General features: G+C 47.6%; 1 protein-coding gene across 3 annotated transcripts; it reads left to right on the forward strand.

Moving 5' to 3' along the window:
• The first annotated feature begins 4,165 nt into the window (after positions 1 to 4,165).
• On the forward strand, positions 4,166 to 22,414 carry CXCR3 (C-X-C motif chemokine receptor 3). 3 transcript variants are annotated; one of them, XM_079985661.1, is made up of 3 exons: positions 4,166 to 4,219; positions 9,704 to 9,833; positions 19,802 to 22,414. In XM_079985661.1, exons 2-3 carry the CDS (start codon positions 9,831 to 9,833, stop codon positions 20,894 to 20,896), a joined length of 1,098 nt encoding a protein of 365 aa, XP_079841787.1. In that variant the 5' UTR covers positions 4,166 to 4,219; positions 9,704 to 9,830; the 3' UTR covers positions 20,897 to 22,414. The 3 variants fall into 3 exon arrangements, with proteins under 3 accessions (XP_079841787.1, XP_079841786.1, XP_079841788.1); XM_079985660.1 differs by lacking the exon at positions 4,166 to 4,219 and having other exon boundaries at positions 9,431 to 9,833; XM_079985662.1 differs by lacking the exons at positions 4,166 to 4,219; positions 9,704 to 9,833 and adding an exon at positions 19,070 to 19,202.
• The last annotated feature ends 323 nt before the right edge of the window (positions 22,415 to 22,737 follow it).

Genomic DNA, 22,737 nt, shown 5'->3' on the forward strand with positions numbered 1-22,737 from the left:
TTAACAATTGTTCGAGCGCCTTTTTAGTGACACATATAAATGCCTATATTTCAGGCATTTGATGACACCCCCCCCCCCCCGCATGAGCTTTGGATATGGAATTGGGCTCCCAAAGGCAGCATTGTGCAGCTATTGAACTGCCCTTTCTCCCCAAATTCCAGAGGGCATGCTATACTGTTCCTCAGGAGGCAGGAACGGTCTGCCAACTTTTGGTTGCTCCAGAAGGGGACAGGCAGCCTCTCATCATGACTCCAGACATCTCAAAGGAGATTTAGGTCCTAGACAGAGCTCTGGAGATACTCACCTTCTGGAGTTACAGCGAAAACAACAACAGGAAAATAATAATAGAAGAATTTATTGTTCATCTAATTTCCTGCTCCCCACTTCCCTTTCCTTTGTGATTTAGAAACGACAAGGAGAACACCAAATAAGGACAAAGACCCTTCTTTTGCCATCACAGCACCCTCATTGCAGCCACATTGAGTGGAGTGCTAGACGGGGGGAAGCAGATGGGTCTCCTCATGCTTGCTCTGCAATTAGATTATTCACTCTAAGCATATTTTGAGGGAAAATGTAGCAATCAATCAATATCAAATGAAAGAGTGCAGGCCAGTGAAATCTCACCAGCTCTTTGACACAGAAAATCTTGGTTTCAGCACCATTTTTCTGTATGTGGGTTGCAATGTGATGGGGCAAGATTCATCGAATTTCTAGTCAAGATTAAAAAGCGCTGGCTGTGATTCTTGCACCCCCATGTTTCTTTATGTTATGCTTACGGACAGGGATGCGTGAAGCTGTCAACATCCGTTTCTCTCAGTTTATCATTGGTCCTCATTTCCACATTACTTTGCAAAAACAAATAAACAAACAAACAAAAAACCTCGTGATGATCCATCAGCACTTTAGGGTGAATTTCTCCTAATATACACATTTTGTACATAATTTTGCCTGAGACACACATTTCAGCAAAGCAATTTGCCCTAATATTTTGCCCGTTGGTATGCTACTTTCCACCTCCTGGCAAATAGAAGGGGAAGAAATGGAGGCAGTGAGAGATTTTACTTTCTTGGGCTCCATGATCACTGCAGATGGTGACAGCAGTCACGAAATTAAAAGATGCCTGCTTCTTGGGAGAAAAGCAATGACAAACTTAGACAGCATCTTAAAAAGCAGAGACATCACCTTGCTGACAAAGGTCAGTATAGTTCAAGCTATGGTTTCCCCAGTAGTGATGTATGGAAGTGAGAACTGGACCATAAAGAAGGCTGATTGCTGAAGAATTGATGCTTTTGAATTATGGTGCTGGAGGAGACTCTTGAGAGTCCCATGGACTGCAAGAAGATCAAACCTCTCCATTCTGAATGAAATCAGCCCTGAGTGCTCACTGTAAGGACAGATCCTGAAGCTGAGGCTCCAATACCTTGGCCACCTCATGAGAAGAGAAGACTCCCTGGAAAAGACCCTGATGTTGGGAAAGATGGAGGGCCCAAGGAGAAGTGGACGACAGAGGACGAGATGGTTGGACAGTGTTCTCGAAGCTACCAGCATGAGTTTGACTAAACTGCGGGAGGCAGTGGAAGACAGAAGTGCCTGGCGTGCTCTGGTCCATGGGGTCACGAAGAGCCGGACACAACTAAACGACTAAACAACTAAACAACAACAAAAGCTTCTTTTATCCAGTATACGTACACTTCACCTCGGAATGTGCAGTTTTGTAAACATTGGAGAACTGCAAAATTCAGGGAAGTGTGAATTTCAAAGGATGGGTGTGTTCCAGTTTGCGCGTTGTCTCAGAATGGACAAATTAGGAAAGTTCAACTTTAAATGCAAGCCAAATCAAATGTCCCTACTTGAAACTGAACTCAAATCAAAACAAAAAAAACCTACACAAATGAGAAGTGGAAGTGTCACTGAGCTCATGACATGAGACGTAACGTCTTTTCCTCTCTCTTTTACAGTCCTGGTTTCCCTCCCCCCACTTTCTGATGTCTTTCCACCTGGCTGCAAAGTAAGCAAAGTGCGAACTCAGAAACCGCAAAGAGAAGAGGGGAGGTCAGAAAATCTGCCAGCCTTTTCGTCGATGATGAAGGTGTGAAAACGAAACCGCCATGTGTGATTTACTTGGTCTTCCTGTTGAGCTCCGTCGTGCCAATCAGACTGGGGAAAGGCAGAGCCGATGCTAAAAGGACCTGAGCAGGTGTTGAGATGGTGTGATAAAGATGTTCAGAACAGAAGAGCTCAAACAACTCCACACCACGAGCGCCTATTTATTTATTTCATAACGTTTTTATACCGCGCGATCATTGAAAGAAACGCTCAAAGCGGTTTGTGTAAAGAATAGCGCAATAAAATTATTGGCAAAATAGGTAAAAGCAATTGTTTTAAACATTCGGAAAATAATACCAATAGTAAGCTTAAGGTAAATGTAAAGGGACCCTGACCATTAGGTCCAGTCGCAGACGACTCTGGGGTTGTGGCGCTCATCTCACTTTATTGGCCGAGGGAGCTTCCGGGTCATGTGGCCAGCATGACTAAGCCGCTTCTGGCGAACCAGAGCTGCACATGGAAACGCCGTTTACCTTCCCGCTCGAGCGGTACCTATTTATCTACTTGCACTTTGACGTGCTTTCGAACTGCTAGGTTGGCAGGAGCAGGGACCGAGCAACGGGAGCTCACCCCGTCACAGGGATTCGAACCGGCAACCTTCTGATCGGCAAGTCCTAGGCTCTGCGGTTTAACCCACAGCGCCACCCACGTCCCTAAAAACACATGCTAATATTCTATATATCTGAACAGGCTTGCAATACTCCACCTACCTGCTTGCCTACCTTTTTTTAAGGACCGGAATGCAGCAGACCGTATGAAGAACGACAGGAAGGAGAACTGAACCAAAGAGTTATTTCCTCCTACGTCTGCTATGCAAATTGGGAATCCAAGCTCAGATTGGGGGGGGGGGGAAACCTGCTGAGCAACTGCTCTGTGCATATTACTTTTGGTTTTGTTGGTTTGAACTATTTTTATTAAATTTAAAGGAAGGCACACAAAAGGAACTGTCTCATTCAATGTGAACCAATTAGCTGAATGTAAAGTGGCGTTGAGGATTGTTGCAAATAAATCATCTACGATAACATCATCACTTGGAAGAATTGAGCAGACAAATACATCTCGCTTGTTCCACTTTTTAATTAATAAGCAGGTTCCAGGCTACCTCCCTGTTTTTTTCCAGTTTTTTCCTCCCTGTTGCTCTCATGTGCCTTCTGCTAGACTGAAGATGGTCAAAGCTGCATCAAAGAAAAATGGGGGTCTGTTCAACTGGGCATGTTTGTGCACCAAGAAAAAATTGTGGTGGGCCTTTCTCTGAGAGATGGTGTCTGCAGATGATGCAACCTTGACAGCACACCAAGAAGCTCTACAGAGACTCACCAACCCTTTTGTTCAAGTCTGCAGAGAGTTTGGTCTTAACATCAGCCTGCCATGTGTGAATCCCTTGCATCAGGTTGTGCATCCATAGCAGTGACCAAAGGAGGGATGACCTCTGGGAGGAACACAAAGAGAAGAAACACCATGGTTCGTCTGCAGAAGCACAACCAGACACCTCCATCTGCCCCAGCTGCAACAAAACATGTCTCTCCCCTATCAGTTTTTAAAGCCACAGCAGGCACTGCAACCTTCTAAGTGTTTGACTTCACCCCCAAAGGCCCTCTCCTCCATTAACTCCTGAGACAGACAGACGCCAACAAAATTCAAGGCTATTCGTTTGGAAATCTTTCCAAGCACTTGGAAATTGCAACTCTTGCTCCCTTGGTCTTCACTTCAGATCACCTTTGTCCACACCCCAAACTGCTACACCACATCAACCCTCTTCTGGGTTACACTTTGACTTTGTCCCTCTGTTTCTTCACTGGGTAAAGGTAAAGGGGACCCCGACCATTAGGTCCAGTTGCGGACGACTCTGGGGTTGCGGCACTCATCTCGCTTTATTGGCCAAGGGAGCCGGCGTACAGCTTCCAGGTCATGTGACCAGCATGACTAAGCTGATTCTGGGGAACCAGAGCAGCGCACAGAAATGCCGTTTACCTTCCCACCAGAGCGGTACCTATTTATCTACTTGCACTGGTGTGCTTTCGAAGTGCTAGGTTGGCAGGAGCAGGGACCGAGCAACGGGAGAATTTTAGCAAGAGGCCATGTGATGTGGATGCTTCTGTCACTTGCATCAAAGGTAAGTGTGCTGGTCCCGTGGGTTACCCAAGAGGCGAGGTCCAAGTCCGGTCCATGGTCAAAGGTGCGACATGGAGGCAGTCCGTAGTAGCTGAATCTGGGTGCAGAGCAGGGAGTCGGGTGAAGTCAGGAACAGGCTTGCAAGCAGGGAGCCAGGGCGGGTCAGGCAGAAAAGCAGGACAGGGTTCAGGCAGGAACTAGCAACCAACAATGTTGCTCCCGCAACCTGGGACTGGGGCTGGCTGGCTTTTATCTGCCCCGAGGCATAGGGCGGCCCCAATCCTCTGGTGACTCGCCTCTCCTGGCCTGGAGGCGAGCACTCCTCCTGCGGGAACTTAGTTCCCTCCGCCTCTCTGCCCTGAGCCTCTGCAGCTCAGGAGAGGCTGGAGGGTTACCGGACCCAGAGGCAACCTCAGCTTCCCCTGACGGGGCTGAGAGTGGAGCACCTGCAGGCAATGGGTCCTCCATCGCCTCAGGAGCCAGAGCAGACTCAGCACCTGAGGATCCAGCACAGGTGAGGACCCTTCAGGCTCACGCCCCAGCCCTGGCTCAGCTGGTTCTGGAGGCGGGGAATCCTGTGCAGGCGGGGATCCCTCAGGTTCAGCATCCGAATCCCAGGCCATCACAGTAAGAGGCACAACATCTTGCCCCACCCACCCCACTTTGCCTCTGGAAACTTTGGCACTTGGAAGATTGGCCAGGTGGGAAACCAACCCTCAGGCTGAAAGAGGGTTCTCAACTGCAGGTAGCCAGCTTGTGTGAAACAAGTGTATTGGCTAGAATGTTGGACCAGGACCTGGAAAACTAGGGTTCAAATCTTCCCACTCAACCTAGGGGCTGAGGCAGTTTCGGTGCCCTGAATATTCAGAGGACATCGTGCGATGTTACACGGGGCTCCCCCAATGCTCTGGAGAAGCTGGCACCTCTGGACTCAACTCACTGTGGGCCAGTCCCAGTCTCTCTAAGCCCGACTTGCCTTGTCAGGTTGTCAGGAGCCAGTGACAGCGGTGAAATGGGGGTGGGCACTCTGCGTAAACAAATGTCTTCCAGAGCCAGCCCACTTCTCAGACAGACCTGATTACTCTGATGTGCCTCAGATCAGGGAGCCAGCATGGTGTAGTGGTTAAGAGCAGTGGACTCGTAATCTGGTGAACTGGGTTCGCTTCCCCGCTCCTCCGCATGCAGCTGCTGGGTGACCTTGGGCTAGTCACACTTCTCTGAAGTCTCTCAGCCCCACTCACCTCACAGAGTGTTTGTTGTGGGGGAGGAAGGGGAAGGAGATTGTTAGCCGCTTTGAGACTCCTTAGGGTGTTGATAAAGCCGGAACTCAAATCCAAACTCTTCTTCTTCATGAGGACACAAATAAGGAGGGGGAGAACCATGCGTGCACCTCCTTGAGCTCCTTGGAGGAGATGTGGGAAATAGTAATAATAATACCAGCAGCAGCAACAACAACAGCTTTCATAGAGGATACACCCGTCAGAGGTTGGTCCATCTAGCTTTTGTCTACATTAAATGGCAGTGGCCCTCCGGGAGCTACATGATGCACATGTATGTGTGATTCAGTCTTTCAAAATGACTGGCCAGGGTAGGGCAGGGAACAATGGGCAACCTTAGGTGCAGATAAGTGATGGCCAGCTTATGGGCCTCCTGAACAAACTCAGAATGGTTGAGTTACGAAACGGTGGCAAATTAGTGGTACATGTTTATTCCTGCTCTCTCTTGGCATGTTTTAATTTTTAAAAAAATTAATTTTAAAAAACATCAACCAGAAATGTTTCTGATGGCTGTCCACAATTGAACGTTTTCACACCTCTGCTAGTTAATTGCTCCTCCTGGTTTCATCAGTTCTACAGATATGACTTCAAATGTCCGGTCGGCAGAATTCAAGCTGAACATTCATTTATGTGTATTGTCTTGAGTGTATGGACACAAGTCATACCCTAAAATTTCTTAAAACAAAAAAAAATTCCTTCCAGTAGCACCTTAAAGACCAACTAAGTCAGTTCTTGGTATGAGCTTTCGTGTGCATGCACACTTCTTCAGATACGTATCTGAAGAAGTGTGCATGCACACGAAAGCTCATACCAAGAACTGACTTAGTTGGTCTTTAAGGTGCTACTGGAAGGAATTTTTTTTGTTTTGACTATGGCAGACCAACACGGCTACCCATCTGGAACCTAAAATTTCTTGACGATCTGAGCCTGGAAAAGAAACTGTTGCGTTTCTTAAAATCAAGAGTTTCACTTCTCTTCAATCTGGCCTGGGTTATTCCAATACAACAGAAGAGGTTTAAAGATGCTCTCAAGGCAAATCTAAAAAGAAATGCAGTATAAGCACAGAAAATTGGGAAACACTGGCCTGCGAGCGCTCCAATGGGAAAATATGGTAGCCTTTACCAAAGGCATCGTGGACTTTGAAGAAGCATGAACTCAGGATGAAAGGGAGAAACGAGCTAAGAGGAAGGCAAATTTGGCAAATCCTTACTGTGATCAACTCCTGCCTGGAAACCAATGTCCCCACTGTGGAAGGACGTGTGGATCCAGAATTGGCCTCCATAGTCACCTACGGACACACTGTTCATGGAAGACAATCTTACTTGGCTACAAGTGATTGCCAAATAAGAAGAAGATCCCAAGTATCAATACACTCTCTCTGATCCAGCTACTCCTGTTTGTTTCATAATAAGGCAATAGATAAAGTAGAGTTGACTGCAGGCACATAGCAAGAAAATGTGCAGCTGTTAGGGAGCCTTTCACCAACAGAATCTCAATTGGCACAAATCTACTCGGATAGGGAGTGTTTCAACTTGGTTCCAATTTGGGTTGCACTTTGACTAAAGCTCTTCCCATTGGGTTCAGGTTCAGTCCAGCCAAGGCTTGGCACTGGATTCAGCCTACCTTCAGGACAATGCATAGCTGTCAACTTAGAGATTTGAAAATAAGGGACCAGCAGCCTTGAAAATAAGGGACCATCAGCCAAAATAAGGGACCTGCAGCCTCACCGGTTCTAGGCACTCCAGTCTGAGTCCTCCTGCAGTCTGGTCAAACTCATGCTGGTAGCTTTGAGAACACTGTCCAACCAACTTTGTAACCAGAGGTTCAACTGAATAGAATCTGAATCACATGCACCACAAGGCCTATGCAGCCTCAACTTAAGATGGCTCCCCGGCCTGGCTTTGCACTGCAAAGTTTGCAGCAGCACGTGCAACAAAATGGCGTCCAGCATTCAAAACCCCCCTCAGCTTGCATTAACTAGCCACACACAAGGCATGCAAGCTCCACCCCCAGTCGTTCTTAGACTTCTTATTGGGTGAGCAACACAGCCAAGCAACACAGTTGGAGCCTCCCTCCGCCCTGGACGGCAGGGAGGAAGGGAGAGGAGCTGCTTCCTTTGAAATTTAAGGGACAACATTTAAGGGACATTTAAGGGACATCTATCAATAAGGGACAGCAGTGGGACATGGCGCTGGAATAAGGGACTGTCCCTTCAAATAAGGGACACTTGACAGCTATGGGACAATGTTGCCAACCATTTTACCAGTCCCTGCTCTTGTGCTTATAATAATGAACCACAGGCCTTAGCCCTGTGCTAGAAAGGGATTCGCGTCATCGATCCTGCCGGGCAAGCTGATAAAACGGGGCCTGGTGGGAATGCACAGAGACCTTGCTCTGATTTTGAAGTTCAGGCTCAAGGCAGAAGCCTTGCTGTGATTCAGGGTGAGATGAAAGGAGAAGGTGACGGATAGGGAGACCTAAACTTTAGTGGCCCTTGTGAAGGTTGGACTATTGTAGCAGCGTTCCAGCCACATTGTAGTGGAAGACCTTAAAAGGTAAAGGGTAAAGGGACCCCTGACCATTAGGTCCAGTCGTGGCCGACTCTGGGGTTGTGGCGCTCATCTTGCTTTATTGGCCGAGGGAGCCGGCGTACAGTTTCCGGGTCATGTGGCCAGCATGACTAAGCCACTTCTGGCGAACCAGAGCAGCGCATGGAAACGCCGTTTACCTTCCCGCCGGAGCGGTACCTATTTATCTACTTGCACTTTGACATGCTTTCGAACTGCTAGGTTGGCAGGAGCAGGGACCGAGCAACAGGAGCTCACCCTGTCGTGGGGATTCGAACCACCGACCTTCTGATTGGCAAGTCCTTGGCTCTGTGGTTTAACCCACAGTGCCTTAGGTGTTAGCTAAATATGAAAAACAGGGGGAGTTGCGATCTGAGCCATGATTGGTTCTTTTGGATTCAGGAGCCAGTCTATTAATACTATGGCAATATGATGGTAACATTTGACTGGATTTGCAGGATCTGTTACTTGTATAGCTAGCACACGTGAAAACCCATATTGATACTGTGATGTGTGATATTTCACTTAATCAGGCATAATTGGTGCAGACTGGGGGCTCCTCCAGAATTCCCTTTGTGCCATACTTTCTCTTTTTTTGGTCCCTGTGCTTTCGCTGGGCAAACCCATGTTTTACCGTTGAATCGGAGAAAACGGCAATCAATTTGCCCCCGGATTTGCCATTTGCTCTGATTCAGCAGCAAAACTCAGGTTTTCCCAGGGAAAGAACTGGACACACCCAAAAAAGAGAGAGAGAAATAGAATGCTCAGACAAAGAGATTTAAATACTGGATCTGTGCTTGGAAAGTATGGTGCAAAAGGTAGCCTGGATGAGTCCTTTCTGATGCGAAACACTTCTGCTATATGTAGCGATGCCTACACACACATTTTTTATTTATTTTCATGGTACAGAAGATACATTTTGAGAAAACAATTGTTACAACAATAAACAAGTAACTTGCCCTGATAAAATCACAGGCTTTTATCATGTCAAGTTTCATTTGATTACTCTAAGAGATCATGCCACATTTTCCCATGAGTGCTGGGTGGATTCCTGCCACATGCTGAACAATTTATGTGTTTAATAAACATTTGTGATGCCTATTCCGGGTGACTTGTATCTGCACTTAGGAGGAAGATATCATATTTTCATGCACTTGAGACAACGCTCTCTTTCTTCTACATGCGCTTTAAAAATCTCTGTACATGTTTGCATCTGGTGAGGGGAGCAGGCTTGGTGAAAACAGCTGGTGATCCTAAATCAATTAATGATTCACTGTGATGAAATAGTTTATCAGCTTCTGGCTTCAAGTATGCATGCGCGTGCACACACACACACACACACACACACACACACACAGAGCTTTCTTTCCCCTTTTTAATGTACATAATGGATTCCACCGAGGGAAAGTAGGTTTCACTCCTACTTTCCACTTGATGCTGAATTTCTTATTGAGAAGTGCCTCTTTCAAAGCCTCATTGGGAGGTTTCTCTCTGCCCTGGATTCTTCGACCCATCCAGTCGTCGCTGAGAGGAGGGGGACATGCACTCTGCACGATGTCAGGAGCCTTGGCAGGCCAGGGGGAGGCAAATCTCCAGCCCCCTTTCATGCTGTGCAATCACACCATACTTTTACCTCAACAGACTTCCTGCCCTCCGCTCAGCAGAGAGAGGATATAAAATAGTCTAGGCCAGATCAAAGGCTCCATCCTTTGCAGAACCTCCTCCCGTGTACTCCGTTGGGCTACGTGGAGTCTAAACACTTCTAGCTATGGTGAGTTTCTCCATCTCTGGTTATATTTGTGATTGTATAATCAAATAAGGCATAGACAGCACTGCTTCCAATCTACTTTGCTCTTAAAACTGGGCTAATTGTTATTTGTATGTTTGTGTGTGTGTGTCATTTTCCCCATCCACACAGAAGTTGCTCAAAGTGGGTTACTAATATGAAAAAAAATCCTACCAATAACATTTAGCTGATAATATTGTGGTCTGGGTTTTGATGGGGCTACGCAGGTTTGTAGGCTGCGCATCCTACAAAGCGGTGGGCAGGGAACGTAAAATTTTACAGAGCATGGGTGGTTGGGGAGCCTGATGCCTTGAAAAAACAAGTGCGGGGACAGAATCATAGAATGGCAGAGTTGCAAGGCGCCACGAGAGTCATTTAGTCTTGCAAAGCAGGAATATTTTGTCCAACATGGGACACAAACCCACAACCCTGGGATTAAAAGTCTCGTGATCTACCCACTGAGCTAACCCATGTGAAATAATTTAGGAACACACAATTTGCCAGAGGGCATTGAAGGTAGGAGCTGTTCTCACTAGACTGCTAGCCTTGTTTGAATGGAGCTGAATATCAGGCTACATTCAGATCAGAAATGGGGAATCTGTAGCCCTCCACATGTTGTTAGATTGCAACTCCCAGCACTGACCATGCTGGCTGGGCTGACAGAAGTTGGGAGTTCAGCATCACCGCAGGTGCCATATCCCAGATATTAGATTCAACCTTCCAGCATCACTGTTCTAATAAGCCCCTCTGAGACATTTAAAGAATCAAGAGTTGTGCCGCGAGAAGCAACATTGCCAAAAGCACGGAGAGCCACCAATCCAGATTTGCCTTCTGAGATTATTTTGCAGCCTGATCCTACGTGCGTACAATTGGGGAGTCCTATAGGAAGCTCACTCCCTGATGTTCGAAGGATTCCAGTCTCAGATTTGTTACCTCTAAAGCTACAGAGGAGCAAAACGGAGAACATCCTCTAAACCTATTTCAGGTGACACTATACATGTCTCTAATCCTCAATAAGATAACTCTCATTAACAACAAACAACAAACCAACGTTACTGATAATAATAATAATAATAATAATAATAATAATAATAATAATAATAATAATTTATTTATATCCCGCCCATCTGGCTGGGTTTCCCCAGCCATTCTGGGCGGCTTCCAGCAAACACTAAAACACAGTAACGTATTAAACATTAAAAGCCTCCCTAAACAGGGCTGCCTTTAGATGTCTTCTAAAAGTTTGGTAGATATTTTTCTCTTTGACATCTGGTGGGAGGGCGTTCCACAGGGCGGGTGCCACTACCGAGAAGGCCCTCTGCCTGGTTCCCTGTAACTTGACTTCTCGCAGCGAGGGAACCGCCAGAAGACCCTCAGCGCTGGACCTTAGTGTCCGGGTAGAATGATGGAGGTGGAGACGCTCCTTCAGATATACTGGACCGAGACCGTTTAGGGCTTTAAAGGTCAGCACCAACACTTTGAATTGTGCTCGGAAACGTACTGGGAGCCAGTACTGTTGAAATGGATAAGGCATGTGGGGATATTTATGACACTTATATTGAAATAAATGGGCTGGGTGCTTGCGACTGTAGAACAGAGATTCATTCATAACTATTTCAGAGACTGCTGCGGCTGCAGTTGACTTTCATTCGCAACTCATGACCCGCAATAGCTTTTCTTTTCTGCTTTTCTTGTTAGTCGCTGGATTTTGAATGTGCTTGCCATGATTGTGGTAATGGTTTTGCTATTTTTCTTAAATCTTGTTTTAATGTATTACCTGCCCTTCACCCTAAGGTCCCAGGGTGGGTTACAACATTTTAAAATACGTTGAAAACAGTTTTAAGTTTTGGAGAGTGACTGCAGGTCGGAGAAGACGGTGCTGCGCTAAGGGTCAAGATGCTAACAGAGAATAAGGCATCCCCTATGCTTCCCTCCCTGATCCCACTGCCCTAGAGGCATGTGCAGAGTTCTTCTTTTAAGAAAAACCCGTGATTCTTCCTATCAGCTGTTTGGAGAGAGGCAAAGGAGCTTGATTGCCTCCTTCCAACTTGTGCAGGATACAAACCAGGTCAGGCTATTTATCTGTCCATCTGTGACCTATGCGGCGGGCATTTATGGGATTTCACACCTCAAGGCTCTTCTGCTATGAGCACACCAGACATTTAAAGCACATGCAAACACCCTAAGAAATCCCAGGAACTGTAGTTTGTTAAGGGTACAGGGAATGCAGTTCTGTGCAGGCAAACCACAGTTCCTGGGATTCTGTGTGTGTGTGTAGGGGGGTGCTATACAGTGGTACCTCAGGTTACATACGCTTCAGGTTACATACGCTTCAGGTTACAGACTCCGCTAACCCAGAAATAGTGCTTCAGGTTAAGAACTTTGCTTCAGGATAAGAACAGAAATCGGGCCCTGGCGGTGCAGCGGCAGCAGGAGGCCCCATTAGCTAAAGTGGTGCTTCAGGTTAAGTACAGTTTCAGGTTAAGAACAGACCTCTGGAACGAATTAATTACTTAACCCAAGGTACCACTGTAAATGTAAAGTGTGTGCCTTTGTTGTTTTTGCCAGAACAGACTTATCAGGGCTGGAAACTGTGACTGATGGGGCTCTCTGGGGTGACTCATCTGCTGCCTGATTCTTTTCAGAGTTGGAGGTGCCAGGAATCGAACACGGGACCTTTGGTTTCGTGGTTGCTCATGTGTTGTTGCCCCAGAACTCCCAGGCTCGTCCACATTTATCTTTGTTCAGAGCAGCTGGCTGGAGCAACGGCTGCATTTTGAAGTGCACAGCTCTGGCAAGAGTGTGGTGCTCACAGCTGAATGGGAGCCAAAGGTCCCCCCCCCCCCCCGTGCTTTCATAGCAGGAGATCTCTTTGATCTCTTCTCATTCCATGATCATTGCATCTTGGCTGACAGTGACAAAAGTAGTTTTCATCTGCTTTTAATCTTTTTAACCAGGCCTGTTTGAAGCTGTAGAGGCCACAAGACGGCTGCCTACGGTGATCAGATTTCATCCTCCTGGTCGACTTGAAACGAGTCGGCCAGAATCAAGAGCAGCATTGGACCTTAATTCAGGAGGAGGGTGGAATTTGACCCAGTTTGCACTTAAATCCAAGCTCACTTGATTCGGTCTCCAAAACAACACAAGAACTGAAAGTCCTTCGAAATCCACACATCCGAATTTTGCACATCCGAACGTCTGCAAAAATGTGTACGCTAGCATAAAGTGTGCATTACATTGGATGTATTAGGGAAATGAGACATTAAAGTATATAACATTGCTTTGAAAAAAAAATGTGTAAAATGAGAAACTGAGGAGGAACAAAAAAACTGCCATACTTGTCCCTCCCTGAGCATAATGACAATTGATTCTGGGGGGGAAAGCTCAGTTAATTTAAAAGGGAAGATTTACACTGGAGTAAAGGATGCAAGATGTGTGTGTGGCTCTTTCTTTTTCTTTTCTTTTTCTCTTTTTGCTGTTACCTGCATTGAACTTGTTTAGAGCAACATTTGACATGTTTCCTGGAAGTGTGTGTGCATTTAACCGCGTTCTGGAAAGTTACTATTCTTGGGTTAACCCAAAGTTGGTTCTCTTGCAGGAATGCAGCCCACATGTGTGTTTGGTGTGTATGAGACAGAGCAGAAGTATTATTTCTCATGGCTATCACACTCTGCCCCCCCCCCTTAAACTGCCATCTCTGGCACGCAGTCCTGCAGGCCAGGATCGTTTACTAGAACTAATTATGTACAGTGGTGGATTCAGGAGCATCGCAAACGATGTGCAGCAACCATTGTCTTGTGTTTGTGGTGGAGAAGCTGCTTCAAGGGGTGTGATGTGTCAGGGAGGAAGTTGAGGGGGTGAGGAAGGGAGAGGGACCAGTGAGAAGGTAGCGAGGGAGACATGGAGATGGGAGAGAAAGAGGAGGGGGTGAGAAACAGAGAAAGGAAGGGGGGGCAAAGCTGTTCTTTTGTGTACTGCTCAAGAGTCCTTTGCCTAACCACTGTGGGAATCAACATACTAGGCCCAATAAGAGCTGATTCAGCAGGGTTCTTGCTGCACCCTTAGGTCAAACAGGCTATCTGGAAGTATGAATTTAGGTAATAATAATAATAATCTAGGAACACGGGTGGCGCTGTGGGTTAAACCACAGAGCCTAGAACTTGCTGATCAGAAGGTTGGCGGTTCGAATCCCCACGACGGGGTGAGCTCCCGTTGCTCGGTCCCTGCTCCTGCCAACATAGCAGTTCGAAAGCACATCAAAGTGCAAGTAGATAAATAGGTACCGCTCTAGTGGGATGGTAAACAGTGTTTCCGTGCACTGCTCTGGTTTCACCAGAAGTGGCTTAATCCTGCTGGCCACATGACCCGGAAGCCAATAAAGCGAGATGAGCTCCGCAACCCCAGAGTCGGCCATGACTGGACCTAATGGTCAGGGGTCCCTCTACCTTTACCTTTACCAGAGTATTTCACACACTGGTTTCTCCCAGCTGTACCTGGAAATGCCAGGGGTTGAACCCGGGGGCTTCTGTGTCTGCAAGGAAAATGCCCTGCTGTGACCCCCCAGTTTCCCCACATGGTGAAAATGCTGGGGTCCCAGCCTGCACCAAGGTTCTGTTTGCTTGGAAGGAGATCTGTGACGATTCTGCGATGGATGGGATTGCAGTTATACAGTGGTACCTCGGGTTACAGACGCTTCAGGTTACAGACGCTTCAGGTTACAGACTCCACTAACCCAGAAATAATACCTCAGGTTAAGAACTTTGCTTCAGGATGAGAACAGAAATTGTGCTCCGGCGGCGCAGCGGCAGCAGGAGGCCCCATTAGCTAAAGTGGTGCTTCAGGTTAAGAACAGTTTCAAGTTAAGAACGGACCTCTGGAACGAATTAAATGCTTAACCTGAGATACCACTAACAAACACCTCAAAGTTCACTGCTCCCCTATCAATTTTCCAGCGCAGTGCTGCCATCACCCCCGAAAGGGCTTTTGGAGTCTAAAACTCTGCGACTATCTCTGACTAATTCCAAAACTGCCTGTCTTTTGTTCTCTTTTTTACACACACACACACACACACACACACACTAATGACATTACCGTATCCCCCCCCCCCCCGTGTATTAGACAAGGTTTTCCTCCCCTGGAAAACTAACTTCAAAAATGGGGGGCTCGTCTTATACACGGATAGTGCATCGGGGGAGGGAGGGGGGCTGATGAGACACACGATGTGGAGATTTTCAGTGGTGTTTTTGCAAGTGAGTTATGGATGGTCCAGGGTTGGCTGCTGTTGCGGCAATAGGGTGGGCGATTTGCGGTTCATGTTGTGTTGCATTCAGATGATTGGCGGGCTCGTTGATGTGCGCAATCCTCCCCCCCAAAACTCAACAACTCTGGGCAACTTCCCCCTATTTTCTGAAATTTGAGTTCCCCAAAATAGGGGTTCTTATACATGGGGGCGTCTTATAGACAGAAAAGTACGGTATCTCAAGCAAGGGCAGGGGAGTCTAAAGACAACTCTGCTTTTGCCATACTTTTGCCGCAGTAGGGTCCTTCCATCATGTTTGCCCCCAAACCAGCTCTATCAAGCACCTCCTCATGCCCCCGAGCTGAGGGGGTCATTATAAGAACTATTATTTAAGAATTGGCACCTAAGTTTTCTCTGAGAGGGGCTGTCCAGTTTTGATTGATTGCCTATAAGCCACTCTGGGAGTTTTTTTTTTGGGGGGGGGTAAAAATGCTCTAATTAAATAACAAATCAATAATACCACACTTGGGGAGGGGATGACAAACTGCCAACATGTGCTACCTTTGGAGAGCCAAAGGTACAACGAGAGAAGCATCTTCCTCTGTGCCGTGCTCACTCGTTCCCCGAATGACTCTGTTGACAGGTTTCGAAAGATGTGGTGGTGTCTTGAAAATCTGCAAAACCGCCTTCACCAGAGATGGTGGAGGGGTGAGTGAAATGAAGTGTGTACACCACAAGGAACCAACAAACTAAGCGTCCCCTCTTCAACTCTCAGAACTAAGCTTTTGAATTGTGGGGCCGGTGAGGCGACGCAGGAGTGGGATGAGGGGCAAATGAGGGTAGGGGTCCGAGCGGAACAGCTGGGGAATCCTAGACTCTAAACTAATGATCTTTCTGAAGCAGTAGTGTGCATGTGCGAGAGGCATTCTGGTCACGCTCGCATTCGCACATTTATTCCACGAGAAGAACTGAGTTGCGGTTTGTTCAGGGTGCTGAGAGTTGTCAAGAGACCATACACCATACACATTTAAAGCGCTACAGTACCACACTGAACAGTCATGGCTTCCTGCAAAGGATTCTGGGAGCTGTGGTTTTGTTAAAGGGGCTCAGAGTTCTTAGAAGACCCCTATCCCACCTCCCAGAGCTACAATTCCCAGAGTTCCTTGTGAAGAGGGGTCGATTGCCTACCCACTCTGGGAAATGTAGCTCGGGGGGCAGGGATAGGGGTCTTCTAAGAACTAGGTAAAGGTAAAGGTACCCCTGCCCGTACGGGCCAGTCTTGACAGACTCTGGGGTTGTGCGCCCATCTCACTTAAGAGGCCAGGGGCCAGCGCTGTCCGGAGACACTTCCGGGTCACGTGGCCAGCGTGACATCGCTGCTCTGGCGAGCCAGAGCCGCACACGGAAACGCCGTTTACCTTCCCGCTGGTAAGCGGTCCCTATTTATCTACTTGCACCCGGAGGTGCTTTCGAACTGCTAGGTTGGCAGGCGCTGGGACCGAACAGCGGGAGCGCACCCCGCCGCAGGGATTCGAACCGCCGACCTTTCGATCGGCAAGTCCTAGGCGCTGAGGCTTTAACCCACAGCGCCACCTGCGTCCTACGTCCTTCTAAGAACTAGACAGCATGTTAAAAAGCAGAGACATCACCTTGCCAACAAAGGTCTTTATAGTTAAAGCTATGGTTTTCCCAGTAGTGATGTATGGAAGTGAGAACGGGACCATAAAGAAGGCTGATCGCCGAAGAATAAATGCTATTGAATTCTGGTGCTGGAGGAGACTCTTGAGAGTTCCATGGACTGCAAGAAGATCAAACCTCTCCATTCTGAAGGAAATCAGCCCTGAGTGCTCACTGGAAGGACAAATCCTGAAGCTGAGGCTCCAATACTTTGGCCACCTCATGAGAAGAGAAGACACCCTGGAAAAGACCCTGATGTTGGGAAAGATGGAGGGCACAAGGAGAAGGGGACGGCAGAGGACAAGATGGTTGGACAGTGTTCTCGAAGCTACCAGCATGAGTTTGACCAAACTGCGGGAGGCAGTGGAAGACAGGAGTGCCTGGCGTGCTCTGGTCCATGGGGTCACAAAGAGTCGGACACAACTAACGACAAAACAAGAACTCTGAGCCCCTTTAACAAAACCACAGCTCCCAGAATCCTTTGCAGGACGCCATGACTATTCAGTGTGGTATTGTAGCGCTTTCAATGTGTTTGGTGTGAAAATGGCCTGGTTGTAATGAAAAGGCCTGTTCACTGAAGAAGAATAAGAGAACGGGGAATGGAGAAGAGGAGCAGTCAAGGGTCTCCCTGAACTCCGCAATGCCACACAAACGGGTTCTGTCAGGCAGGGCGAAGGAGAAATTTGGTGTTGAATCAACACCACAAAACCATTTCCCCTGACCTCCCAAAGGTGCCCAAAGCTCTGTGTGACAAATGTGACCTGGATGTGTGATGGGTAGGAAAGAGCCAACTATCACTGAAGTCCCAAATCCCTTTAAAGCAGAGCTTTCCAAACTTTTCTTGTTGGCGACGCACTTTTTTAGACGTGCCTCATTTCACGACACAGTAATTCAGTTTTACTAGCAAACCGATCCTTTCAATCCCCAGGAGGAGAGCAGGGGGCATTCGCACGACACACCTACACACTGCGGCCGACACACTAACATGTCACGACACACAGTTTGGAAAGCTCTGCTTTAAAGAGACAGTTGCAAAATCATCATCATCATCATCATCGTTCGTTCCTCTCAGTTTCCCACAACCTACAACTGGTGCATGAAACTGCCAGTGCCCTGAGGTGACCATTGATTGTACATTCTACCCATCTCAGTTTGGATTAGTGTAATAAGAGTTAGACCAATATCATGGTATATTGTTGTATTTCAGGTTTGATCTGCGAAATTGCTCTTTCTATCCCCTTCCTGCTCTTATTACATATACAGTGGTACCTCGGGTTAAGTACTTAATTTGTTCTGGAGGTCCGTTCTTAACCTGAAACTGTTCTTAACCTGAAGCACCACTTTAGCTAACGGGACCTCCCGCCACCGCCACGCCACCAGAGCACGATTTCTGTTCTCATCCTGAAGCAAAGTTCTTAACCTGAGGTATTATTTCTGGGTTAGCGGAGTGTGTAACCTGAAGCGTATGTAACCTGAAGCGTATGTAACCCGAGGTACCACTGTACTTTTGTTGAGCAAACTGCAGAATTGGATCTCTGTAGGAGGCCCATTAATGAAGCTCGCCAGCTCCTGACTCCCCTCAGTTTTAGCCAAATCATATTCCCCTCAACAGCTGCTAACGTGCACAGTAATTGGAGCACAAGGGACAGTTTTGTTTTGGTTTTTTTGTTTGTTTTTAATCCGGAAAATGATGTAGGTGGAAAGGAGTTAAGCCCTCCCTCCACACACTGCTTCTTCAAGGAAACTGATAGTGCTTACCAACTCCCTGCAGCTGCATTTCAGGGTTTTTTTTTATATACAGTGGTACCTCAGGTTAAGTACTTAATTCATTCCAGAGGTCTGTTCTTAACCTGAAACCGTTCTTAACCTGAAGCACGACTTTAGCTAACAGGACCTCCTGCCACCGCCACGCCGCCAGAGCACGATTTCTGTTCTCATCCTGAAGCAAAGTTCTTAACCTGAGGTATTATTTCTGGGTTAGCGGAGTCTGAAGCGTAGGTAATCCAAGGTGCCACTGTATGTAAAAGATGTGAGATATCTGATCACAAATCTCCCATGACAGGCATTGTAAGAAAGAGGGCTTCCAGTGGCTACAACTCTGCCTGCCTGCACACTGCCTCACCAGAGTTGTACATGCCCTGGCTATCTCCAGCTTGGAGAACTTGAAGGTGACTCAGAAACTACAACTAATCCAGAAAGCGGCAGCTAGACTGGTGACTGGGAGTGGCAACAGAGACCATGTAACACTGGTCCAGACAGATCGACATTGGCTCCCAGTACGTTTCCAGGCACCATTCAAAGTGTTGGTGCTGACCTTTAAAACCCTAAACTGCCTCAAAGGCCCAGTATACATGAAGGAGCATCTCCACCCCCATCATTGAGCCCAGACTCTGAGATCCAGCTCTGAGGGCCTTCTGGCAGTTCCCTCCCTGCAAGAAGTGGGGTTACAGGGAACCAGGCAGAGGGCCTTCTCGGCAGTGGGGGCCTCTGTGGAACGCCCTTCCGTTAGATGTCAAGGAAATAAACAACTAGCTGGGTTTTGGATGACATCTGAAGGCAGCCCTGTAATGGGAATTTTTTAAAATGTTTAATTATATATTTGTACAGTGGTACCTCGGGTTACATACGCTTCAGGTTACATATGCCTCAGGTTACAGACTTTGCTAACCCAGAAATAGTACCTCGGGTTAAGAACTTTGCTTCAGGATGAGAACAGAAATCGTGCTCCAGTGGCGTGGCAGCAGCAGGAGGCCCCATTAGCTAAAGTGGTGCTTCAGGTTAAGAACAGTTTCAGGTTAAGAACGGACCCCCGGAACGAATTAAGTACTTAACCCGAGGTACCACTGTATATGCTGCAAGCTGCCCTGAATGGGAGTGGCAACCCAGTCAGATGGCCGTGGTACAATTATTATTATTATTATTATTATTATTATTATTATTATTGAAATATACTCGGAGTCGAGAGTGGATTTCATGCTCTTTTTTCAGCTCGTAGTGGTGAGGAGGAATCATAACAATTATTATTATTCCTTTTTAGTCTTATGTCTGGAATCCAGGTGAGGAAGCTGACATTGCCTCTTTCATGGACAACAGCACATACTTCAACTACTACTATAGCAACAATGACACCTTGCTCTGTGGCTCCGACACCACCCAGGCCTTCAGGCGCTATTTCCTGCCTCCCTTCTACATCCTGATTTTCCTCCTGGGGCTCTGTGGGAACGTGATGGTGATTGCTGTCTTGCTGCGTGCCAAGGAATCCCTACCTGGGACAGATGTCTTCATCTTGCACCTGGCTGTTGCAGACGTTCTCCTTGTCTTGACCCTTCCATTCTGGGCCGTCCAGGCCGTGCACAGCTGGGTCTTTGGGGATGTCATGTGCAAGATGGTTGGCAGCATTTTCAAGATCAACTTCTACGCTAGCATCTTCTTCCTGGTCTGCATCAGCTTCGACAGGTACCTCTCCATTGTTTACGTCATTCGCATGTACAACAGGGGCAGGTCCTCTCTCATCCTCCTCAGCTCGTTGGCCGTTTGGGTCCTCTGCATTCTCCTCACGCTTCCGGATTTCATCTACCTGACCTCTGAACCCGATTCCCGCCAAAACACCACCTCGTGCACCCTCAATTTCCCCCCAGGCTCGAGCTCAGCCAAGTTCTTCATTCGCATCTTCAGCCAACTTCTTGCCTTCTTCCTCCCACTGGTAGTGATGACCTGTTGCTACATCAGGATCATCCTCAGCCTCATGAACTCCAAAGGCTCCAAGAAGAACAAGGCCTTCAGAGTCATCCTCGCTGTGGTGGTGGTCTTCTTCCTCTGCTGGACGCCCTATCACTTGGTGGAGTTTATCGAGAACCTGATCGACTTCAATGCCCTGCAGAAGGATTGCGAGTGGGAGGCCAAACTGGACATGGCTGAGACAGTCACCACCAGCTTGGGGTTCTTCCACTGCTGCCTCAACCCACTGCTCTACGCTTTCGTGGGCGTCAAGTTTCAGAACAGGTTCCTCAGCCTTCTCGAATCCTTTGGCTGTGTCAGCCATGCGTTCCTGCAGAGACATGCCAGGAGCTCCAGCCACAGGAGAGATTCAGCTTGGTCCGAAAGCACAGAGGCCTCCTACTCGGGGCTCTAGGAAGCCTAGAGTTTCCCTGTTCATCCAGAGTTTCCCTGTTGTTGAGCCAGCCAGTCAACAGCTTTTAAGAGAGTCGAAAGTGGCACCCCTTCTCGATGCACCCATGCATTTACACTGCCCCACTCTCAACACCAACCAACCTGGGTTTACAGATTTCTGAAATAACACCCACACACGCCCTTCACAACCTATTTACCAGGGGTGACAGTCAGATGAATGTTCACATTGTGAGCAGCGGTTCTTTCTTTCATACCGCTTTTTAAAAACAGCGAAAAAGTTATCACTAGGCTAGCGCTGAATGGAGCCTCCTGAGGTCTGGGCCTCAATGTAATTCAAAAGTAGGCTTCCAAGATTCCAAAAAACTACCCTTCAAAATATGGGTTTGGGGATTTTGATTCTTGAAACGTCCGTTTCCATCCACAAGGATTTTCTAGGGGGGTTTGCTTTCTGGTGAACATAGCTATATCACACTTCACTTACACAAGTCACACCCCTTTGGTGTTGACGTTCAGGTTTTGTTTTTTTCTTCACTTCCTCACCACAAAGTCTCAGACGAAGAGTTGTGACTTCAGAGTTTCTGAGACTCGCACCCAAGACATTTTGAATGTAAATATTTTTGAAACTTTAAAGTTTGATTCACCTTCTGCCCAGTGAGCAACATGGAACCAAAGAGCTCTCTTGAGCTCATTTCTGGCTTCTGAGATTCCCACAGATGTCTAGTTGGCTGCAGTGAGAGCGGGATGTTGGTCTAGCTAGGTCAGGGGTGTGGAATCCTTTTCCGCCAAGGGCCACAATCCTTTCTGGGGGCCACATTCCAGTGGTGGGTGGGACCAGAGGCAAAAGCAGGTGAAGGAACAAGTCTGCATTTTTTACTTTTGTATTGGGGAGGGGGAGAGAGGGAATACAGCATACTGTGCAAAGGTGAGGATTCTGATATGCACACACAAGTAAAGGCAGGACCACAGGTCAGGGGCACATTCCTTCCAGAGAGGGGAGCCAAGTGGGGGGGGGGGCAGGGGGCCGCCACCCCAAATGTCCCCCTGACACACCCGCATGCCCTGCTGTGTGTGCGAGTGATGCCAGGACACCCCGTGACATCCACACATGCTGGGGTGAATGCTGACACCACGTGGCCTAGGGCCACTCAGTCACGGGGGCATGGCAGCTCGCATGCTTTCATGCAAGACCCTCCAAGTGTCCCTGTTTTCCAGGGACGGTCCCAAATTCACAGAAGCCGTCTCAGCTTCTGACTTGATCCCGGAATGTCCCACATTTTCTTAGGACGTCCCTATTTACATCAGAGAAATCTTGGAAGGCACGGAGTTTTGCGACCCCCTCAGCCAAAGACATAAGTAACTATACAACCTTTAGAAGACGTCTGAAGGCAGCCCTGTATAGGGAAGTTTTTAAATGTTTAATGCTTTATTATGCTCTTTTATATATTGGAAGCCGCCCAGAATGGCTGGGGCAACCCAGTCAGATGGGCAAGGTATAACTAATAAAATTACTATGGAATAAGACGTCCCTGTTTTCATAGAAGAAATGTTGGGGGGGTGCTCTGAGATAGGCCTTTGGCCTGATCCAGACTGGTTATATTTCCATGGGATGTCCAAGGGAGCCTGTTGAACCGGGTGCTGGAGCCAAATACCTGGGGAAGACTGATGCCTTCACACCCTGGTCATCAGCTTCCAGCTGTCCCCTGTCCGAAGCATGATGCTAGGCTAGATGAGCGCTTGGTCTGACACAGCAGGAATCTTCTAAGGCTTTTAGGTCGGTTCCATGAGCGCCTGAGCATCTCATCTGCCACAGCTCTGCTCGCAAAGAAAATATGTCATGGGTAA

Source organism: Podarcis cretensis, assembly GCF_951804945.1.
Source record: "Podarcis cretensis genome assembly, chromosome: 8".
Classification (NCBI taxonomy): Eukaryota; Metazoa; Chordata; class Lepidosauria; order Squamata; family Lacertidae; genus Podarcis; species Podarcis cretensis.